The sequence below is a fragment of the Thrips palmi genome, unplaced genomic scaffold (genome assembly GCF_012932325.1).
Source record: "Thrips palmi isolate BJ-2018 unplaced genomic scaffold, TpBJ-2018v1 HiC_scaffold_10, whole genome shotgun sequence".
NCBI lineage: Eukaryota > Metazoa > Arthropoda > Insecta > Thysanoptera > Thripidae > Thrips > Thrips palmi.
Window position 1 is genome coordinate 19,736,248 of NW_023144621.1, and position 12,193 is coordinate 19,748,440.

The 12,193-nt window shown below is 51.7% G+C and overlaps 1 protein-coding gene across 2 annotated transcripts; it reads left to right on the plus strand.

Annotated features, from left to right (window-relative positions):
• The first annotated feature begins 7 nt into the window (after nucleotides 1-7).
• Nucleotides 8-4,006, plus strand: LOC117646931 (cytochrome c-type heme lyase). Of its 2 annotated transcripts, XM_034388316.1 has the most exons (7): nucleotides 48-208; nucleotides 480-646; nucleotides 750-872; nucleotides 958-1,077; nucleotides 1,156-1,268; nucleotides 1,372-2,895; nucleotides 3,454-4,006. In XM_034388316.1, the coding sequence occupies exons 2-6, from the start codon at nucleotides 482-484 to the stop codon at nucleotides 1,616-1,618; spliced, it is 768 nt and encodes a 255-aa protein (XP_034244207.1). In that variant the 5' UTR covers nucleotides 48-208; nucleotides 480-481; the 3' UTR covers nucleotides 1,619-2,895; nucleotides 3,454-4,006. The 2 variants fall into 2 exon arrangements, with proteins under 2 accessions (XP_034244215.1, XP_034244207.1); XM_034388324.1 differs by having other exon boundaries at nucleotides 8-208; nucleotides 1,372-4,006.
• The last annotated feature ends 8,187 nt before the right edge of the window (nucleotides 4,007-12,193 follow it).

Genomic DNA, 12,193 nt, shown 5'->3' on the forward strand with positions numbered 1-12,193 from the left:
GCGACTAGGTGCGAGAGAGACAGAGCAGGAAAATTGACTCTCGGAATCAGTCTGCAGGCCAGCCGCTTCCGCTTCCGCTCCAACACCCCCACCACAATTCCCCCACCCCTGCGACTACTCTCCCGTGTGCTCCTCCACAGTCTCTCGACATTTTTGAAATCTACGCCGTTCTGTATTTTCTTTTGCACGTTATTGAATTTATTTACCGGTGAGTAACAATTTTAAGGTATCAAAATGCAGCTAGCTGTGTTTGAGGTTCGCCTCCTATCAAAGAACCTTTATGACAGTTATTTCATCCTAGCGATTTCTTTTGATAAGTAAGCTTGTTAACCTCAGCTCTTTCTCATGGTGAAGCAGAAAAAAATCACAACTTATAATATTCCCGCCCTCACTTAGCCCCAATTTCGATATGTTGTGTCATTATTTTCCCTTAACTGTATCTTGATTTTCATCTGTTTCATTGGAGCTTTATATTTCAGTCATGGGCAATTTTGCCTCGACAGCTCAGGCTGCAACAGCGCATCCTCCAATGGTTGGGGAGCCACCTCCAGAATGTCCGATGCACCAGAAGAAGCCACAGCCAGCTCCAGCCGCTTCTGAGTGCCCAATCAATGCAGGTGGCGAGGCTATAAATCCACTGAATATGGTACGTTATACTGGCGTCATTTGACATTGCTTTGCTATGAAACACTTCTTTTTTTCAGTTTCAAAAAACTTTAACTTTTTATTTTGTTTCGCACATCTTAAAGATGCCAGCCCCCAATCAAGAACCTGCACCAGACCAGCCATTCCCCCTCCCAAAAGACCGCCAGGTTTCTACAATTCCCAAAGCGGGAAAGGATGGGGAATTCTGGGTTTACCCTTCCCAACAGGTATTTATTGATTCATGTTTCTTGTGTTCAAATCTGTCTGTAGTTCCACTTAATCATGAAAATTTTTATCCTTTTATTCCTCCAGATGTTTTGGAACGCAATGTTAAGGAAGGGCTGGAGATGGAAGGAGGAAGACATTGCACCTAAAGATATGGCAGACATTATCAAAATCCACAATGCGAACAATGAACAGGCTTGGCAAGAGGTGTGTAATGTAACACCGCACTGATTTCAGTAAATTTAATTATGAAGCTTATTTTATCTTTGTGGGTTCTGAATTTAGGTTCTCAAGTGGGAAGCACTTCATGCCAAGGAATGCACCAACCCTCGCCTGAAGAGCTTTGGAGGGAAAGCACAGAACTATTCTCCCCGAGCTCGAATTCGGAGTTGGATGGGGTATGTGCAAAGCTCTCTTTCATACTTTACAGCATTAAATCATTGTTTGTATGGAAGATTTTGTTGAGAAGTTAACCCAATTCCTTCTATTATTTTGTTTCAGATATGAATTACCATTTGATCGCCATGACTGGATCATCGATCGCTGTGGCAAGGATGTGCGCTATGTAATAGATTATTATGATGGTGGAGCTGTAGATCCAGCATATAAATTTGCATTGCTTGACGTTCGTCCAGCTATGGACTCCTTTGAAAATGTATGGGACCGAATGAAAGTAACATATATGCGTTGGAAGTTTGCAAGTGAAATTGAGGCTGCCAACCGAAACCCTGTTTCTGCTGCTCAATGAATTTCATTCATGACACCAGTGATTTGTTTCATCTAGTTGCTCAACAAGATTTTATTTCCTGTTTCTCATCTTCCTTTTCTTGTGAGGAAGTTTGGCTCTGTTATTCATTTTGTGTTCCTAAACCCTTAATTATTTTTTTTTGAAAGACAAGAAAATAAGTTTTGTGTCTATCAGAATGTGGCTATTTTTTATGATTTTCTTAATGTATGAGATTTTTGGTGATTTGCATTGTAGGAATGCCAAAATGTTTGAGATCAATATCTCTCGAAAGATTATCACTCTCAACAGAGCATTTGCAATATCATAAAATGAGTAGTCTGATTTAGGAGCTGAATCTGCTAGTGATGTTAGTTGTAGCAATATGTTCTTGACACTCCCTGACCCCTGGTATCTGTCTGTGTACCAGACCATAGGTCTATTGTTTCTCAGCCTTCGTCTTTATTTATTTAGATCAGTTCTTGCAAGCTGTTCTATTGAATTGATGTTACAATTGTCATCACAGAACTTGTGAACTTTTTAGGTTTTTGACAGTATTTGAGCAGTTTTTGGCCATTGTACATGTAGTAGTTCAGATAAAATGGATTTCAGAAATTCTTATACTTCTGAATATCTGTATTGGCACGTTTCTGTTTCAGATTTTTATTCATTGCGTTTCCTGTGATTAAGATTTTCCTAGATATGCAGTATTAGTATTGCTATTGTCTTGTAAAATATAGATCAGAATTTATTAATGCAGAGCTGTAATCTGCAGCAAAGAAACGCAATTGAAAAAATTTTCATGCACAGGATGAGTAATGTATGTAGAAACGTTGTGTTATTTCATGGTGCATGCTTTGTGTGATTTAATTATCACTGACTGAATTTGTTTAACATTTAATTGAGCATCAAGTTAACTTAATGTAAACCAAAGTCCTTAATTATTAGGATTAAATGTTAGTAAAAGACATCTCAAGTGTGTGATTAATGTTTGGAAAAACTCTTTTCAACCCATAACACTAACAAAACGACATTCTTCACTTTATTGATCATTTTTCTATCGAAATGATGCTGGAGTCTGCTGGGCCTCGTTCAAAGTTGGCGCCCTGTCACACGGCCTGGAGCGTCGTCTGCGCAAGACGCCATTTTGAGTTATGGCCTCTGGACCACTTGTTGTGTTCAGTGTTGCTGGCGGCTCAAAGCTGCTTTGTCGAGGCTAAATTGTTGAATCTGACTCGATGCTCGTGTTAACTTTACCATAGATTCCCTTGCCTTCTTCTAAAGTGTTTGAAAAATGCCAGGTAAATCCATTTGACATCTGGCTAGGTCGGGCCGGCAGTGCCTTGCAGCATCCCAGCTTCAGAAGAAAATGTAACTTTTGATTCACTACTTGATTGTTTACCCAAGTTATTAGAGCGTTAGGGTTTAGGTAATCTACAGCACAGCAGGCGATGATTATTTCTTTCTATTATGGCCGTTAAGTCTGGGTTCTGTGCTTACACTGTACACATTAACCCTATATTTTATTCATCCATATTCTTTATGGTTGACTGATTTACAACATTTCTATATGAATGTCAACCTGCGTCTGAGGATAAGTTGCCAGAAGACAGGGAATGCCACTCAAAGTAGATGTGCAACATCGATAATTTATGAAAAATTTGCAGTTTCTATTTATTGCTGGAATATTTTCTTGACAAGAAAATAATTGTCCAGTCCATTCGTCATCGCAGACCACCTATCTATTTTTATCGTTAAGACACATCCTGAAACTTATGGACAATAGAATCCAAACACATACGATCTCTTTGAAAATACTACGTTCCTGGAGATAAGTAAAACCTCTTCTGTATTTTCAGGTATGCTGTTTTCCAAGAAGGTGCTTACGTTAAGTATAAGTTATATCAGCAAAAGATATTTTCCATTGAGAATTTAGCTTTCTATCACTTATGAGTTTTGCTGTGTACACGCTGTATCTTTATAGGGCTTTCTGTTTCGCTAATTTATTACCATTTCATTCAATTGCAAAGTTATTCTTTGCATTTTTGCATCTTACCTTGTCAGGACTTATTAACACTCTGGTTCTTCACAGTTTTGTAAATTATTGTGAAATATTATTCATGTTGTCTCTCATTATACAATCAAAATTTTGGCTTATTGGTAGTGAAAGATTGCTGAAAAATGTTAATCAACACATGATCAACAGAATATTCTGATTTTAGTAGTTTTGAAGTGCAAACTGTAATTTAGAACTGTATTTTGCTCTTTGAATTTTTATTTTTAAATGTAGACTATGCTTGCTTGTATCTTCTTTTGTCATTACATGTATGTAGTCTAGCTGTAATCCAAAAGGGTAAAAGAAGTTGAACTTATTACTAGAGGAATAGAAACACATTTTGTGAAAAAAAAAACCACAAAAAGACATATTATATACCTGACACCTGACTTAATGTATTGTACCACTAATGTTTAGCTCAAAATCGTTTGCACTGAGCATTTTGAAGGGGTGTCTTCACTAGTAACTAGTTGGGAATGTTTCCTGTCTCCTTTGATGATAGTTATTAGTGAATTGTGAAGATTGAAGTGTGAATTGTTTTGAGGTTCAGATAGCTAGTACTGAAAATTTTTTCTGTGAGATGTGATATTGTCTTTCTCGGAAAATAAAACTCATTTCTATTCGGCAACACCTGACTTATACACGTGCGTTCTCCTTTCCATCCATCACATTTTAACTGAGCTTTGTAAATTTATTTATTGTGCGCCACACATTCAGACTGTAGGGATAAGCTTTTTATTGTGTTTGTGGCACCACATGGGCACTTGTAGAAAAAGTAGCTTTGTAAATTTGAGAAGTTGTTTCATTTTGTAGACAGAATTCTGTGGAGAGAATAATTTATTTTGCATGCTATAATCTGTACATGAACTCTTAGATGATTGCATGAAGCCACCAACCAAACTTAAGTAGTTCACTTGTCCTACGATATATAAGGAATTGTGCCTTAAGTACAGAGAATTATTCACACGGTAGGTAGGAGATTTAAAATGTTTGCCAATGTAGTGTAATCGTTTCTAATTGTGGAGCCTATGGCTCTTTAGGGCATTGTTCACTATCTAATTTAAAATAAAAATTGAGGCATGACTGTTGCACCAGCTAGGCGGGCCATGCGGAACAGGCGAACGGGTTGCCTATGCTCGGCTCCGCGGCGTAGACGAGGGCGTATATCCCTTTTTGGGCCTACAGTGTGTGGGTCTTTGTTCGGGTGCACTGGAAGTACGAAGTACTGGAGCCATGCTGGGACGGAGGGGTGCCCGACGCACTACGTACGACGCACTGCGCGGCGTGGGGATCCTGGTGGGGGAGCCCAGCCCCACACTGGAAATTGAGATGACCGAGCCACCTGCAGCTTGGAGGCCATGTCCCCCACGTTGCCACTCGCTGTGCCTAAGTCTGGAAAAAACCGGCCTGTTGAGAGGCAGGGGAGGAGGACAGTGGAGTGGAGGCTGCGCCCGCCACTCGCTGTCTTTCCAGAAGGAACCCCCTCCCTTTTTCCAATTGCTGTTTGTTTCCCAGCTGTCGGCATGTCAGCCTCGGCCAGGCTGGCCTCGGCGCGTCTTGGCGGCATGGCCTCGGCATGGCCAGGGTGGGGGTGCCGAGGCCGAGGCCCGAGGGCGCGCAGTGTTCTGGATTCCTTTCATTAATCTAGCCAGGCAGCCCAGCCCTTGCCTCAGCCCTGCAGGGCGCGTTGCCGCCGCGCCACCTTTCGCCTCTTTAGCCCGGCCAGCGATTAGGGCTTTGAGGCTAGGGCTGGGTAGGCTGGGGCCCCGCGCCCAACGGCAACGGCTCGACTTGTCACGCCGGGCCAGCGGGAACGCGGGAACACAGAAGGGAAAGGGAAGGCCCACCGTGCGCCTAAGTGCGCGGTGCCACTGTCGCACCTTTCAGACCGCCTTCCTGGTTTGCGCAGCAGCAGCCTGCTTCCGAGAGTCGTTTTCGTCGCTCTGTCTCTCTCGCACACGTGGGGCGTCCACTACAGGTGCGAGAGAGACACAGCGACGAAAACGACTCTCGGAATCAGTCGGCTGGCCCCGCGTAGGCCGCCACAGCACAGTTCCCCGGTCCCCTACCCTAATTCGCCCGTCCGCCGTCCATTTATCCAGCCGATCCAGCCCCGCACTGCGAAGCTGTGAAGCTACGAAGCGTGGCGAGGCGGAGCCGGCGGAACAACCGTCCATAATGTCCCCATCGGGGTCGCCTAGGGGTCGCCCAGACATGCACCGCCGTCCAGTCACCTGCTCTTTCTGAAAACTAATCGCAATTGAAACACCAATTTAGGCATATTGTCGTTGTTTGTGGGTGTAGTTCATCGGGAAAAGGAAACAGGGGGTGGGGGCAAAAGAACTGTCTTATTGCGCTGACCATGAGTTGTAGTTCTTTCTAATTGCTACAGGGCTTCGGGTTCAAAATGCATTATGCAATAATTCATTTTTCTGCTATTATTTTTTTTAACATTGCGGGGGCAGCATTTCTCTTCTGGCAGCCGTTAATGGGCGCACGTCTCGTCGCGTCGCGGCGGACGGGACTAGACGGGACGGTCTGGAAAGTTTGGCAAACTAAAAGTCTGGCCTGTAGGCCGGCCTGGCCTCGGCCCGGCCTCGCCGCGCCCCGCGCCTCGCTCGCGACAAACATCGCAGTCTGAGCCGCGCGCCCACGTGCGTCTGCCTGCCTGCCTGGTCCATTCCGAGAGCCGTTTTCGTCGCTCAGTCTCTCTCGCGCCTATAAGGGACGCACCACGAGTGCGAGAGAGAACGAGTGACGAAAATTACTCTCGGAATCAGTCTGCTGGTCGGGCTGGGTTCGAGAGCGCGGGGGGCTGGCCGGCAGGGGCGGTACGGGGAGGGTGAGCCTCTCTGCTGACCGCAGAGGAATAGTATACCCTGTGTGAGTGTGTGTATGTGCGTGTGTTTGGCTGCCATTCACGCCCCGATGCGGCGCCACATTTCCGGGCCGGTCGAGCTGAGTGAGACACACACAGAGTCGGGCTCCCCACCGCACAGCACAATTAGCCCACACAATGGCGTTTTGAATCTCGCTTGGATCCAGCTTGCACTCGTTGGCCTCCCCTGGCGTCGTTTAGCTTCTGCCCCCCGCCCCGAGCGACACCGGTTGCAACTTGATTACTCGTCGGCATGTTTGCCTTTTGCTTCGCCCTTCGGCCGCTTTGAAGTCGTCTCGTCTCATACACGGACGGAACCATCACGGCACCGGGGCAAGGCGGAGCACAGTGGGCCAGAAGACCGGTGGAGGCGGACAAAAATGTAGACGCGTCTTGAGGTCCAGAGTCGCTAAATGGGACTCGAACAGAGCGTGTGACCCCACTAATGAATTTGCTCTCCGAACGAGCAACCCATTGGTGGAGTCACTCGCTCGGTTCGAAGCCTGTTTAGCGGCTCTGGAGCTCAAAATGCGTGCAGAGTTTTGTCCGCCCCCCACCGGTCTTCTGGCCCACTGTGCGGAGTGCGGGTCTCTTTACAGTGGAGGAGCCAATGTTTGCCGCGCGAGTCGCCTCGCCAGCCTGGCCAGCGCCGCGGTGTAACGTTCGCGGTTCGCGCTGCGGCGGCGCGTGCGTGGGACTTGCTTTGTGACTGCCAGTTGTTGCGGCACTTGCTGCTGTTGGGGCTGAGCGCTCAAGCCTGGAATAGCACGCGTTGAGAAAACAGTGACCGCTTTGTGGGGAGAGAAGAGGCTGACCCGCACTGGCCCCACAGTGTGGGCCACGGCCACATTCCCGCCGCGCGCGCGCGCACTCGGCCCTGGGTGAAATTCTGACCCCGCCAGGCAGGCAAACTCGCACGACTAGTACGGTTATCCCGTTGAAAACGGCTCATTCGTTCGTTTGGCATCATTAATCAATTTCGGCAATTTTTCCCTTAAGTTGGGACTTCAGGATGCTTTAGGTGGACCTTGGGGCGCTTTGGCGGGACTAGGATGCTTCAGAGGGGCTTTAGCATGAGGGTGCATTTAATTTACAAGGACTTTAGGAAGCTTTAGGCAGGGAGACTTCCCTTACCGGAGAGCGAGAGGAGCGTGAGGAGAGCAGACTGCTGACATTGTTGCCGAAGGGAACCGAAGGGAACTGGCCGAACGGCCGAACCGGCCGCCGGCCGACCGGGTTGCCTAGATACTCAAAACGTGCGAGTCTCTGCCGTTTCTGCACAACAGCTTGCGACAGAAGTCAACGAGATAACAGAAAATGGACGCCGGTGGTGGGAAACGTACTTTGATATCGAAAGCCTCGCGACGTGACAGGTCAGCTAGAATTAAGTGATTTCGTTTTCTCGGCAGCTAGGTGGTGTAGAAATTCTATCTTTGAGTGGACGAGATGTTTCCTTACCGTGTGCAGGAATGCCCTGACGCCGCGGCGGAGGCGGCGGAGGGCCTGGCCAGGGCCGATGGGCTAGCAGCGCTAGCTCCCTCATGGTGATCGCGTCGGAGCCCGTCGCACCGGCACGTCTTCGAGGTGAGTACCAATGCTCTTTCTGCAGCATACGCACGAGTGAGTAGCAAAAAGACGACTTCAGGGCAAGGTTTGGATAAAACCATAATTTAAAAGCATTTATTTTTGGACAAATGTTGACAGTTTGTATCGCTTGGGGCGCATGGCTGATGAAATTCGGAGTAATTTTTGCACGACGAATGATGAAATTTGTGTCCTCTCGTAGGCCGAATCATGAAATTTGTACCCTCTTTGTAAACTGAATAATTCAGTTTGCCGTGCCTCCCTGAGCTGGAGCGCGTTTGCACCCCGCAGCAGCCTGTAGAGCTGCCGATGATGCTTTCCGGCTGGCTGGCTGCCAAGGGCGTGTTTTCGGTCGAGGAAGGTATTTTTTAGTGCTTGGGCTGATTAAAAAAGAGTTCCGGGGAAACTCGAAAGGCGCTTGAGGGCTCGGAGCACCGCGGAGCGCCCCACGACCGATAGCCAGCAGACTAGGTTCCGAAGGCCTCTTCCGTCGCCGTCTCTCTCGCGCTCATGGGGCATCGGCTATATGTGCGAGAAAGGCAGATGACGAAAAGGGCTCTCGGAGCCAGTCTGCAGACAGCCCGGGGGGCATGTCTTCGCTCACACCTGTTGTCGCCGGGCCGGCCGGGCAGCGATTCCGAGGGTCGTTTTGATCGCTCCGTCTCTCTCGCACCCGTACGGGACTTCCCATGAGTGCGAGAGAGACAGAGCAACGAAAAGGACCCTCGGAACCAGTGTGCTGGCCGTGCTTGCCTGGAACGAGAGCGGCCCATTAAGGCATTAGGTCGACTTAGTTTATATTCGCACGCTGCTTGCAGTGCAGGCACGCAGGCCCGCAGGCTGCCTGACAAGGAGGAAAGGAAAGAATGGCGGGCACGGCGACGGGCTGCCTTCTTAAGTTTTGGAATTCAAATGAGCGAGCTGGGTGGCTCTGGAGGCGGCCCTGGAGGCGGCCCTGGAGGCGGCCCTGGAGGCGGCCCTGGAGGCGGCCCTGGAGGCGGCCCTGGAGGCGGCCCTGGAGGCGGCCCTGGAGGCGGCCCTGGAGGCGGCCCTGGAGGCGGCCCTGGAGGCGGCCCTGGAGGCGGGGACACTTTTTGCCTACTTACAGGTGCAAAGTATGGCTTTTTGCCTACCGTTCTGGGCAGTTTTGAAAAGAAGGGGGTTGTCTGCCTCCCCCGCCTGGTGCAGCATGAGTCCTCAAGAGGCGAGGCGAGTCACTCTCTGCTGGAACGTGTCCCCGGAACAGACGTCACTCTCTCGCTATTTACTAAATTCTCCAGGAATTCCAAGCAGAGCGTTCGCTGCAGCTGTCGTGCTCATTCGAACCGAGTCTCAGGCCTCGATGGCCTTGATGGGCGAGGCGACTCGACTGGCGGATGAGCCTCCGACAGTGCTTCGTCACTCTCTCTGTCTGTCGCACGCTTTCCAATTTTGGACCGTAGAGCGCGAGTGCAGTGTTCAACGTTACTTCGCATACCTAGACATTGGAGAGTTAATAAGTGCCGTAAAATAAAAAATACAACAAAAAAAAAAACAGGAATTCATTAAAAAAATTTCAAACATTTTGAATTTGATTTAAAATTTACTACGGAATATGTGAAATGCGATTCAGGGCGGCTACGCTGCCGATAGCACTTTCAAATATTGGTAGGGTGGAGTCTCAAGCAAGTCATTCCTGCTTTCCTTAGCGTGCCAATCCAGCCCTGCCCAAGCCACGCCAGCCACGTCGGCCGGCCCGACACGACGTGCGACAGCTAGCGCCTGCGAATGGCAGGGCGGGCCGGCCCGCTCGACACGGGTACGCGGCGCGTTGCCTACCTCGCCGGGCGCTCCCAGCCGCCGGCCTGCCTGCCTGCCTGCCTGATTGCTTGTGCGGTCGCGCAGCCCCATCGGCCCCATCGGCCTCGGCTAGCTCATTACGCGGCAGTCCGGATAATGCGCGCGATATCGCGGTGCCGCCTGTGTCTGGCTCCATATTGCCTTGTGGCTGTATCGCCCCGCCCCGCCCCGCCCGGCCGGGCCTAGCCTGGCGGTATCCCCGACGCTCTCTACCTCGGTCTGGCCGCACTGAGCCTCGCGCTGCCTGCCGCGTGGGGCCGTGCAGCCTGCAGCTTGCAGTGCAGCGCGCCGGGCGGGGCGGGGCGGGGCGGGGCGGGGCGGGGCGAGGCGGCCAAGGTGATGATAGCGCGGCGGGGCGAGGTCGTGAATCCTCGAGTTAGCGATAGTTTGCCAAGTTTGCGCGGGTCGCCTCGGGATCGAGGCGGGGTGGGGTGGGGCGGGGCGGGCAGCGGGTACGCACTACTAATCCAACTGTGCGGCAGGCCCGGCCTAGCGCAGCCCAGGCGCAGCCTAGCCCAGCCGGTCCGGTCCGGCCGATCCGCGCCTGGGCACCCCCGCCCCCGAGTAGTTGTCGCGTCGCCCCGCCCAGACTCTGCCAGTGGTTGGGGCCCGACGAGGGCGCCCCCCGGGGGGCCGGGAGTGGCCCTGGAGGGGGCCAGGGGGCGTGGAGGGGGCGTGGAGGGGGCGTGGAGGGGGGCGCGCTCGCAAACCAGGGCACTGCGGCCGGAACCGGGCAGGGGCGGGGCCTGGCGGGGCCTGGCCGGGGCAGGGGGCCCCACGGGGGGCGGGGCGAAACGCGGCCACACGGAGAAAAATATTTGCCGTTTTGCGACGGCCGCGTCGGCCGTGCAGCCGCGAGGCCGTTTAGGCAAAATATGGCGACGCGGCGCAAGTTCTCGGCGCAGCGGGGATGCTTCACTGCCGAGGCGTCGCTGCACTGTAGGCGCGACAACGAACCGCTCCACAAATGGACGCCGGCCAAGTTTCCTCGCGCGGAAATGCAAAAGTCTGCGCGTGAGTGCTTCGCGGCTTCGCGCTTGTCGCGATGGAGACTCCTTCTGCAGACGCGGTGCGCCGAACGAGAAGCTTCTTCAAGTGCTTTCCTCGCTGTCTCGGTGCGTCTCGAAGGGGTGCGAGAGAGACAGAGCGACGGAAGCACTGTTGAGAATCAGCCTGCCGGACCGCGGGGGGCCTCGTCGTCGACAGGCCGTCCCCGTCTCGGAGGCGGCCCTCGCGCGGCGAGGCGGAGAGGCTGCGAGGCTCGAACAGCGGGGATGTTTAATCTTCGCACCTCCGGCGGCTAGCGGCTCCAGCGGCTCCAGCGGTAAAGGGGTGCGCCCGGTGCCTCCCAGCCTGTCCCAGGGAGGCCGAGGGAGGCCCTCCCCCCGCCCAGCTGGCTTTGTTTGCCTCCCAATCCCTGTCCCAATCCCTCCGCAGGGCGCGCAAGGCCGAACACTCGGCCCACTTCAGGAAGGAGCCGCGGAGCCGCAAACAGCGAGGGCACTCGCGGGAAAAGAAAAAAAGTTAGCGTTTTCTAAGTGCCACCACCAAAAACTTTTACACCCTCCCCCCCTGAAAAAAGGGAGAAAACGACGTGGAAATTTTTTAAACGTTTCCTTTAGAAAATTAACGACGCCTCTCTTAAAGTGGCCCTTCGTCCCTCCCTGTGCAGTCTGATTCCGAGAGTCGCTCTGTCTCTTTCGCACTCATGGGGCGTCCCGTATAGGTGCGAGAGAGACAGAGCGACGAAAAGGTGATTTATGTGTCGCGCATTCCCTCGGAATTAGCGCCCTTTGTCTGCGACCGCGCCGCGAATCGACGCTACGCGACGCCGCCGCGACGCCGGCCGGGCCGTTGCCTCATTACCCCCATCACCCTCATTACCCCCATTACCCGTGCACTTACTCACTGTGCAGTGTACACCTACCCGGGCTAATTGTGCTGTGCCTCGCCGCCCCGTCGCCACAGAGGAGAACACTGCAGGCGGACGTCGCAACTTTCGCCACCGTTTTAAAACGGTTTGGTTTGGTTGGTAGATTGTGTGTTGAGTCGGGCAGCGTTGTCGCAAATGGGCAAAAATGATCCACGGCCCACCAGATCCTATCAGTGTCGAAAGGGTTGCCATTCTCAGCCTGCCTGCACAACATGGCAATGCCCTGAAGCTGACGCGTCGTGGGCAGTTTTCGCCTTCGTTTGTGGCGACACTGGATTCCACCCGTCCGTCCATTCGGTGTTTCAGGAC